Consider the following 10,839-nt stretch of genomic DNA (forward strand, 5'->3'; position numbering starts at 1 on the left):
GTGTCTACGAGATTGTTGTCAGGCGGATCAGGTGACATGAAGCAAACCTTTTTGAACTAAATGCTGAGGTCTAATTCAGGGTACCCTTTCTCGTCTAGGATGTTTTACACCACATTCTGTGAAAAAAAAAAATCTGAGTAGACAGGGCAGGTTGAAGAAGAGTGAGTTCACAAAAATTAAAGGTACTCATGAGTCTGGCTGATAATAAGCTCTAAGTTACTTTATATGACTGTTAGTTAATGGGTGTCTTAACACTTCCTTTTCATCCCAGCATACATTACTGTAATCTGTTTATTATGTGTTCAGTTCTCCTCCACAGGTTTGAGACTCTGACCACTTAATCAGTGACGTTGATGTTTTCCTGCTGCTGAGCTCTGCTTCACCACACAGCTTTCTGCTACACTGCCACCTCCAGCCAATCAAACACCAGATTAATTCACCCGGACTCTCTCTCTCTTTAAAGCACTCCTATCTGGACAGGGAAACCTCTCTGATTCTGAGAAACATAGCGGGAAAACCTTCCCACCTGCTGACCAAGGTGATGCCCCATTCACTACTGCACGCCCCTCCTCTCTCCTCTTGCATGGCAACACCCTGCCCCCTTCCTATATCTGTGCATGACTAAAATGCATGTGGTTTCACTTGGGATATCGAATTACAGGCACAGTGGATGCTAAATCCTTTTCTTTCCACTTCTCCTCTTCCGTCATCTTCTTTCCAGTAGTGTTGAAGGGGAGCAGTTTGTGTGTGTGTGTTACTGTAATGCACAGTGCCATGATGTGTCCTGTATAATCCCAGAGCTTTACAGAGGCTGCATTATGACATAATGTCCCCATGCGGTGTCATAAAACTCTCACCTTATTGGTCATCTAGTGCCTGATTAAAAAAAAACGATCTGTGTTCATTTGCCGTGATGAAGAATGTGTCCAGCAGAAATGCACTGTTAAGGTTTCTAGTTATAAAAATAAAATAGAGCAGCAACTTGATTTCCATTCATGGGCCAAGGTGATCGTGATAATAATCAAAAACTACAAATAAAACTCAAAAAAGCCTTTGTAGAGCACAAAATGATTCATTACATGTAGTTTACAAACTTTGCACTTGTTTCGTTCATAGTGGGGCACAGAAGTAAACTGATTTAAAATATTTAGAATATTTATGAAGATGAGTCATAACTAACTATTTTTTACCTTACCAGCCTTGTTTAAGCAGTGATTACCAACATGGGGTACATGTGCCCCAGGGGGTACTTCTGCAGTTCTAGGGGGTACATGAAAAGACTGCGGGGTAACTCAACTAATCAGAAAAAATGTAAATGAAAATATCAACATATTGAGCTGAAACCAGGTCCCCAGCTGAACACCAGATTTGAGAGTGCGTCAAAACTACTTAACATTAGTTAAGCAGTGGAGTCTAAATGGTTATCAAAATAGCTAAAAGTAACAGATAAATTGTTTATACAACCAAGAGTAACGGATAAATAGTTGAGACCAGCTTCTGCCACAAGTAGTACAAATGTAAAACAAACCTGAACACTGACAGTTCAACTGTATGAAAAGTCTGGCTTATAATCAGTGAACACAGTTGGAATATGATTATTGGTGTGTACTTGAGTTCATCTGACAGGACTGGGAGGGTACGCCTGAAAAAAGGTTGCAAATCACAGAAATGCCTCGTTTTTTGTCATTGGAGTACTAAAACACATTTATCTTAAAAGGTTTAAAATGTAAAAATAAACATTTGGACAAAATCTGAACACTATAACTAACCCGGTCATCAGATCAGTCCTGTAGAATAGCTGCGGAAACCACCATCTATTTAATACCATGACGCTGTGTTTGAGAGTTAATTCTGTAAAGCTTTGTGAATGCTGCCATTACTCTGATCACCTGTGCATTTGTGGGGAGAAAAGATTGTGCGTGTGCCACTACATCATACCTTTTCTGCATCTTACGCAGCACCTCTTTGGTTGGTTGTTTGCTGGTGAAGTTTGTTACAGTGACCACAGAGTGCAGAGGCTATTTTGCTTTTTTTCCTATGAAGCATGAAGGTTTGCTTTGTTTAAGAATAAGAAAAGGCATGAGTAAAAGCAAACTGTATCTGACTCTGTGTGCACAGTGTGTGATATATGAGAGTGTCATTGCTCATATCTGCCAGTGGCTGAAAGGAGTCTTACACGACTGCGATCACACGGGAGTTTAAACGCAGAAACAGGTCTACCAGTGTGCCTGCAGTCACTGAGCTCCACCATTTTACATTCAGTTGGCATAGCAGTCTTGCCTCTAATTGACCATTCCTGAGTCCCGGCCCTTTTGGTTCTGTGCTCCAATTGCAGTTGAACAAGCTTCGGTCAGAACCTCGGTCAGTGTTCTCCCTTCCTGTACTTAGATATGCTATGTGCTAGGCTTGTGTCATCTGCTCACGCTCATCTTAAGTTAGCTAGCTAATGGTAACAAAACACTAGCTTACCAGCTAACTAAAAGTTGATATAAATTAGCTAGTTAGTTATCCAACATTTTCTTACATTAGCATTTAGATGTAACTAGCTAGCTAACAATTGGTGTAGATAATTAGTGATTAGTGTAGTGCTAGCTAGCTATCTAGTTTGCTTGCTAGCGTTTTTCTAACATTAGTTAGCTAACTTAAAATGTAAGTATATTAAGGATATTTTGCATCTTTTAACTTTGTTCAAAATGTGGTTGAGTTTTCAACATGGACGAGCCTAGCACATAGCGTACAGGAAGGGAGGAAGTGGACCGAGGTTCAGACCGAGGCTTGCTCAACGGATATTGGAGCGCAGAGCAAAAAGGGGCGGGGCTTAGTAAGGTTCCGCTGTATGGTAGAGAGATACAGTGTCAGTGACGGAAGGAACCTGACCTCTTTTCAGCCTGTTTTCACAAACGTGTCAACATTGCAAACAAATAGAGTGTCACCCTTGACTACTAACACACATCCTGTGTGATTGTGCTGTAAGACTCATTCAACAACACTGTGTGCTTGTGATGAAATGTGTTGGATGATGATAATTGTAATGATGATGTTGGAATAAGTTACTCATGTTTTATGAGACAGGTAAGTGTGACAGTCAGCGCTTCTGTGTCTGCTTTTATCCGCTGAAATCAGTCAAGTGGTGATCGTATGGTCATGTCGTCATTTAATAACTGCGTTTACATTGTACATTTAAATCTGATCAACAAAACCAAATCAAACCAAAGGTCAATACTGGGGAATGTTGCATATGTTTTCGAACACAATACTTACTAATTTAACGGCAAGCTTTTGTGTTTGGAAGTTGCCATATTCAGTGTTGAGAAGATATTGAGGAGTCTCTCTCTGTCTGCAGTGTGCCTGTGTGTATGTGAAGTACTCTGGTTCATTCTGGCTTGTTCTTGTTAATGTCTGCTATGTCTGCTCCTGTGCTGGGAAACAATGACTCCTTGTCCATGATGCTTTTTATTGCACTCTTTTCTAAACAGCATTGCTGGGTCTAAATAGATGAATACCTGTGTTTTATTATCAGAAACAGTAGGCTGGATACCAGTTAATTTCCCCCAAAACCTCAGTGTGTGTAGTTTGATAACCTGAGAGGAAGTTGCTAAGCACCCTTGTTTTGTTCTGTTGACAGTTTGGAGCTCAGCCAGTCGCAGTAATGGAGCTTAGTAGATGAGCCTGGTGCTAGCTCAAACCGATCAATGCAGATAATGGGACTAGCTACTGCTCTAATTGTTGTTTCGTGTGTGTTGGTTTCAAAAAAAACCCAGGGATCGGGATGGGCTGGCCTGGGTTGGAGATCAAGGCCTTTTTCCTTGGGCTTCTGGGTGGGAGGAGAATTACTTTTCAAAAAATAAATCACGTTTGAACATCTGAGAAAAACATGAAGTCACAATTTTGAGGAGGCTTAGTCGAAATTATAATTCAGCATCTTTGATGCAATACTACATAATGTACATGAATGCCCTTGGATAGATGGCTGTTGATAATATGTGACAGTGATGTTAGTCTTTGCTGCTCTTAAGCTAAAGCTGTAGGCTTCTTAATGGCTGAGGGCAAAGTTTTATTTATCTGTGTGTGTGTGTGGGGCGGGGGCATTAGGTAGAAAGTAAGGAGGCTTTATTCTGATTGGATCGGCAATGTCATGAGTTGATTGGATGATAAAGCAGATGAGGCAGTTTGATTGGATGTTAGAAGAATGTGCCAGATCTGCAGGGGATAATCTTCTTTGGTGCAGAGAGGGGGTGATTCCCTGTAGCATCATACACACACACACACACACGCACACACACTCACAGCAGCTGGCAGGCAATGGGCTGTCTCGTTTGGAGTTCTTGGCTGTCTTTGCAATGGCAGCACACAGACATATAAATCTGCTCCAACTCCTCCTCATTTTATCAACCTGTCTCAGTTTGGAGAAAAAAATAATCTCTTCCTAAATCTCAGGGGTTTAAATAGAGTTTTGGATCAAGAAGACCCCAGCAGGCTACCGCAGTTTGACGTCCTCTAGTGGACATCCCTGAATTATCAGTTTGTGCTCTGGAATACAACTGATGTACCATCGTAACAGCACAATACAGGCCCCAGACATATGAATATAGTCAGATTAATGCTTTAATTTCAAGATCTGTTTATCTCAGAGCAGCTGCCACTGGCTTCAAATCCAGCTTGCACTGCTGCAGAGCAAGCCAAGATAACCCTTCTCATCGTCATTGCTCCCTTCCTGCACACTCCACTGATTCATGGCATGAAATGCTCTAAGCTGCCTCTGAAAAACCTTATTTTGTTTAAATTTGTGGTCCCAGATTAGAGTGGGCAGGGCCACTGTGGACCCTGAGTCTGCAGGCAGATTATGAGCAGATTATGAGCTGTGGGGCCAGTCTAATTCCTGGAGCAGTGATTAGGCTGAGGGTGTAATTATCACATTGGCGCCCTTGGCTTTCCACGGCACATCTGTGTGTGTGTGTGTGTGTGTTTGTGTGTGTGTGTGTGTGTATACGCAGTAGTGTGTGTGTAGCTCTGCATGTAGCATACTCTTTCTGTGTCAGTGTTACACTGCCTCAGCAATAAATGCACTCCACCCACACACTCCCTCATTCACACATACACACACTGCTGGCCCACTTCTGCTGCCTGCCTCTATATAAGTCTCATCTCTCCCCTCTGTTTTGAGCCTATGGCTGCTCAGGAGGGACACATCTTCTTATAACTTCAAAGGCAGCAGGATCTTTCCTGGGCAGAAGCTAATTTTAGTGGCTCTGTAATGTAGGTCAGCTGAATATCTATGGGCCGGAGAGAAAACATTTACGCTGCAAGCTGGGAATGGCGCTGACTGCTGCGGTGGGAGGCGAAAGAAAAACCCACTGTCATCTGTGGTGGATGGGACAACAAAAGAACTACTGAAAAAATCCTTTTTACCTAATAGAAACTGAGCATTTTATGTCCAAATGAAAATGCAATACGATGCCATTAGAGAGCATTACAGACCAAAAGAGGGCAGTGAAGGCAGATTTTGGCTTAATGGATAAATCAATGGATTATCATATATAAATGGGTTTTAATTGGTTCTCTGAATGGATAAAAGGGTTTTAAAGTGATAAAACGCCTTAAATTTCACCAATTAATTAATCCTTATAATATCACCAAGTAAGACTTCAATTACATCACTATTAATGGGTAAATGAAAGGTATTTTAAGGAGAAAAATCACAGGGATTCAGTTTCATAGTGATATAGGGTCTGAATAAATGAAGAATGTGCAGCCTTATAAAAGCATTATAATGTCTTATGAATGAGCTTATAATGCATTGTAAACATGACCTTGACGTTGTGATGGCTGTGATGATGAAGATGATGATAACTGACACTTCTTGGTCAGCTGCTTCAGGCACGTAATATTCTGTTGATTACAGAAGCTGAAGCCCATTTTAATGCTAACTGACACAATATAGAATATAGTGTCAGTTAGCATTAAAATGCTAATTGAGGCAACAGAGAATAATGTTATAAGACTGGTATTTTAACATTCCCTGGGTACCTGTTTGCTGGAACATGCCAGTAACATTTAACTAAATATTCATATAACAGTCATTAAAATGACTTTAATCCCACAGTTGTTTCTTTAGTTCAGATGTTAAAAGGCACCAACAGATGATGTATTATATAATGTATTGTGTCAAATTTAATCTTCTCATCTTCTTTTTGTCAGATTCAAATCAATTCAAATTATTTTTAGCTGGAATAAAGCCCAAATAGGTGTTATGTAAGTCTAATGTCTGTGCATCACTTGTACTTTAACAGCTAATGCTAATTGACATTTGTGCAATATCAGAGCATTTTGGAAAGTTCATGACTAAATATTATCAGACTTGCTCTGTAACGTGGCTTTACGCTTGCTTTATTTTTAATGTCTTTTCAATTTCCCTCATTATAAATGCTAACAGCTACCAACAAATGAATAACATACATGTATTTTGTCATATTACATGGTCGCTGACATAGCTGTGTATGATATACAATTTATTTAAAAGGTCATATATATAAAATGCACTGCTACTGATGTTGCACTAAAGCACAGCATCTCAGACCAAAACAATTGCCGGCCTACCAGACTTCATTGACAAAACCAGTAATTTTACTTTGTGGATAATGTGTAAACACACGTCAAACTGGACAGAAAGAAAATAAAAGTTACCAAAACCATCTTTGTTACCAACAATTGCAATGGCTAGTTTGGACTAAATAAATCTTTAATTCAATTCATAAAGTTAGATGCGAAAATATCCCTAAAACGGGGAAACTGCCTATCTTGGCGGCAATATAAATTAATCGTGTGGGCAAATGTGCTGGTCAAAGTACGTCAACTAAAAGTGCACGAAAGGTTGTTGCCACTGACAGGCTCAGATTGTTGTTCTTGGTGTCTGAGCAGATTATCGAAGATCCCTGCAGAGATAGACCAGTAGTGAAACGCGAATAATACAGTAATAAGCTAGCGGGGGGTCTACCAGAGTGCATATATCAAATAACATAGCGGAGCAAATTTAAAATAACCAAATTTGGGCTAATTGATTAAAGTACATGATACAGTGAGGATAGTGAGAATGGTAATTTCACTGACTGTAAGATATTGAGTTGTTCATTCTTTTTTAACATAAAGTAGCCAAAACAGTCCATGTTTCCACATTTATAAATTGATTTTGTGCCTGTTGGGTGATTTAAATATGTGCTTTTTATATATGATCTGTGAGCAAATTGAAATACCATTCACTGATTTTATCCACAATTTAGGTTTACGAGGTCTTAGTACATTTGATGCCTCACTGCTTTTATTGCAATTCCTCCATTAGAAAAAAACTGATTTTGTACCTGTGGTTGAAAATCTATACATTTAAGTTCGAATTCCCGTCATCCTTAAGCTATCAGAACGTAACCCCAACCAACATAGGCTAGTCATGTTATGAAGCATGTTTATGACTTATACTCTGGCTGCTGCTGCTTTGAGAATTTGGGTCTGGTGTGGTGTGTGTGTGTGTATGTGTGTTGTGGCGTAGTGCGTGTGCGTGTGTGCACACTTCAGGTGTGTTGCGTTGGTGAGTGTCCTATGTGTAAGGTAGGGATGAGTGTTTGGTGCTGCTAGAGAGTGCGCCTGCTTCCTCGCGCGCCTTTCTTCTCCCATCATTTCAATTTTGCATGTGTGTACCCTTTAGTCGGCTTAACGTCTATCTTATTAACGATGGATCCTTGTGTGTGGTGTGTGTGTGTGAGCTGACTGGTCTTGTCTGTAAAAGTGTGGAGTGCGACCATTCGGCGTATTGAGCACGCGGCAGGATTACATAAAGCACATACAAGTGTGAGTGACAGGAAAGATGGCGCGGCTGAAACTGTATGCGCCCTGTGGAGCGAATATAAGATCCTGAGAAAAGGGCTAGCAAAACTCAAAAACTGATAAGGAGGATGTGCGAAGACGAAGAAGAGTGCGTTTGCATAGCGGTGGGGGCAGAGCTTGAGATTAAATGAGATAGCTGCCTAATCTGCATGTATAGTTGTCTGGAGCAACATACGCCCCTCCCCCACCACCACTGGCGTCTCTTACTCTCCTCCAGTCTCTATGCATGATATCGTAGAATTCTGCTCAAATTCACATTCCACGACGCTCGGCCAAAGAGAGTTAATGAGGATGGGAGCAAGGACAAGTGGGTTTAGGCATCTTCCACTTGATACTAAACAGCTGGTTGGTATTGCTTGAACATTGACAGTCATCACTGGACCTATGGCGATCAGTAGTTTATACGGTTTTTCTGCTCAGTCAGTTAGAATTCTTCAAGTTTTATTCAATTAGAGTCACCAGTCTTGAATAAGTGCTAAAGAGATGGGAAGTGATAATAGGATTTAGTTGACCTGCAGCCTCAGTTCGGAGGTTTAAACTGTCAGTCAGTTGCTCAGGAATTATGTGGTTTACTATTCATCTGTCGCATCTAATATGGTGTTCTGCCTTCTATTTCTACTCTATTCTTGGCTTCCAGTATTCTGCTATTTTGTGCCTGCAATGTGCAATCTCGTGGATTAAAGGCGGTCTGACTGCTTCTGCTCCTCCGTCTGTCCACCATCCATCCACCCAGACTGACAGCCATCAAGCGCGCAGAGACTTTTTTCTTCACCAGTTCTTCCCACGTCCACTTTGAGTGTCAGTCTTGTCTGTGTGTGTGTGGAAATCGGATGAATCTCCTTTCAGTGAGAGGACAATAACTATCTACAACATGTAGCATCCGGAGCGTTACTACCACAGATGCTCATTGCCCCTGCAGTTGCAAATTAATATAGTATCGAGGATGATGATTACGCCACAGAGTGAAGTTCGTAGTGTAATTGGTGAACGAATGTATAGTAAAACCGATGAGAGTCGAGATATAGGAGAAACATGGTTTTGCAGCATATAGCGACCAACGTCTGAGTGAGCGCGCGCGTGCGACATTTTGGTTTCTCTTTGGCGCAGTGGCCTCTGTCTTGTTCTGTGCTAACTTAGTGGCTGCTTAGTTCTTGAATAATCTTCTGCACATCTTCAGACTCTTGCTTTTAGCTCTTGTGCTTAGGTGTCGCTCTGTCAGGAAACTCATCAGGCGGTGAGTGAAAATGCATCTGGAAGGAGCCTAGAGAAATAACAGAGGAATTACTTCACGAAGGAAGATGTGACACACACGACTGGGAATACAGCTGGATTTTAGTTTGGTCAAATCTGCTGGCCAAATAAAATATAATCTACGAGTGTTTGATCTGGACTCTATAATACCAGACTTAGCCATTGTCGGTTGATGCAAAGCAACACGAGGGTGTGTTTGGTTGGTTTGAAGAGAATATCAAGCTGAACACATAAACATGAATTCCTGTAAGTTGGGGATACCAGGTAGAAGTGCATTTGTCTAGTATCAGGTTTTCATATCTCTGAAAGACATTTATCGCTGGTGTATCCTATGATTTATGTGTATACTAGAGAGACACGTGGATGTACTAAGCCAAGGAAACTGGTGCGTGTGGTCAATTGCTACTGTTTCGCGTGGATATTCGTGGGAGGTCGCCGATATACATTATAGATACAAATAGTGTTGTGTGTGTAGGTAGTGCAGCAGAAGAGGACTGAGTATTCCCGAGCTGCCACACTTAAGTAACTAGTTATATATGGTCGAGAACAATATTAGCCTGAAAAAGCAAGTCAGCCACTTGAGAAGTAAATACAAAGGACACAGCCTCATAGAGAAAAATGGTGGAGGTTCAATGTCATAGTTACACCAGCACTGTACACCATGTATGAGACCCAGGCTGCAAGGGCAAATGTATGGTTTAGGAAAATGTTGCAATTTATTAAAAAATATGGTCATATAACACTGACCTATGTGTGAGTTTGCATGTTCCCATGGCTAATCAGAGGTCAGACATATTGGTGTAGGGACATTTTAAGAGGGAAGGAGCAAGGAAGAATAACCACAATGGAAATGAAATGTGTGGTGGTGTGTGTCCGCGCTGAACCAGATAGTGTTATCTTCAGCCAACAACAAAAGGACAACTGGGCAGACAGGAAGCTGAGACTCTTACAACTAGCAAACTACTTTCTTTCAAACCAACTTGAGTGGGGTCTATAGGCTTCCAAATTCAACACAAAAAGTTCGCCTTTCTGTGTGGTTAAATAGTATCAGTATGTGTTTCGAAACATATGCCAAAACATTTTCCCAAGTTAATTGGTGACCTTGGTGTTTATGTTTGGTTTGTGTGTGCTGTTGTGTTGGAGTGTTGTTAGGATTTTAGAAGTGTAGATGTGGTGTGTTGTGGGTGTACAATGTTGTGTGTGTGTGTGATAATAAGTGACAAGAACAATGTGAAGGAATTGCTGGGACTGACTTGACTGAGTCTGGACTGTGCATGTTGCCTTGTTTGTGTGCTTGTACCAATCTCACTAGAATGTCTTAGCAGACTCAAGTTTTCTGTGGTCAGTCATGTGTTATCACATTGAAAATACTCCTGGATCAATTAATTCGTGAGAAGGCAGGCTTGTGTGGATCAACACACACAAATCAAACACACGGCGGACACACACAATCGACACACACAGATGCAAACTCAACATTATTCATGACCAGTCGCACAGTTAATAGTAAAAACAAGTCGCCAGTATTGACCCTAATAAGATGACGACACTAGAGGAACTCGGATGAGGATCCACCAACTATAATTGAAACCTGCTGATATTTTTTTCATGATATACAACTACAGAAGAAAGGCCGAAGGAACGACAGCAGCGCTGACTGTCACACACTATTTGTACCCTTGTTCTTATCCTCCATAAATAAAATCTATTTTT

At 41.0% G+C, this 10,839-nt stretch overlaps 1 protein-coding gene across 1 annotated transcript in view; it reads left to right on the top strand.

The window, feature by feature from the left end:
- Positions 1 to 10,839, top strand: part of LOC118338650 (ras-associated and pleckstrin homology domains-containing protein 1-like) — a 70,562-nt gene that overhangs the window by 44,042 nt on the left and 15,681 nt on the right. The window contains exon 8 of the mRNA XM_035675930.1: positions 464 to 613. Coding sequence (XP_035531823.1) covers positions 464 to 613 — 150 coding nt within the window. The remainder of the gene's footprint in view (positions 1 to 463; positions 614 to 10,839) is intronic.

The sequence above is a fragment of the Morone saxatilis genome, unplaced genomic scaffold, assembly GCF_004916995.1.
Source record: "Morone saxatilis isolate NCDOM2014 unplaced genomic scaffold, NCSU_SB_2.0 Contig5, whole genome shotgun sequence".
Lineage (NCBI taxonomy): Eukaryota > Metazoa > Chordata > Actinopteri > Moronidae > Morone > Morone saxatilis.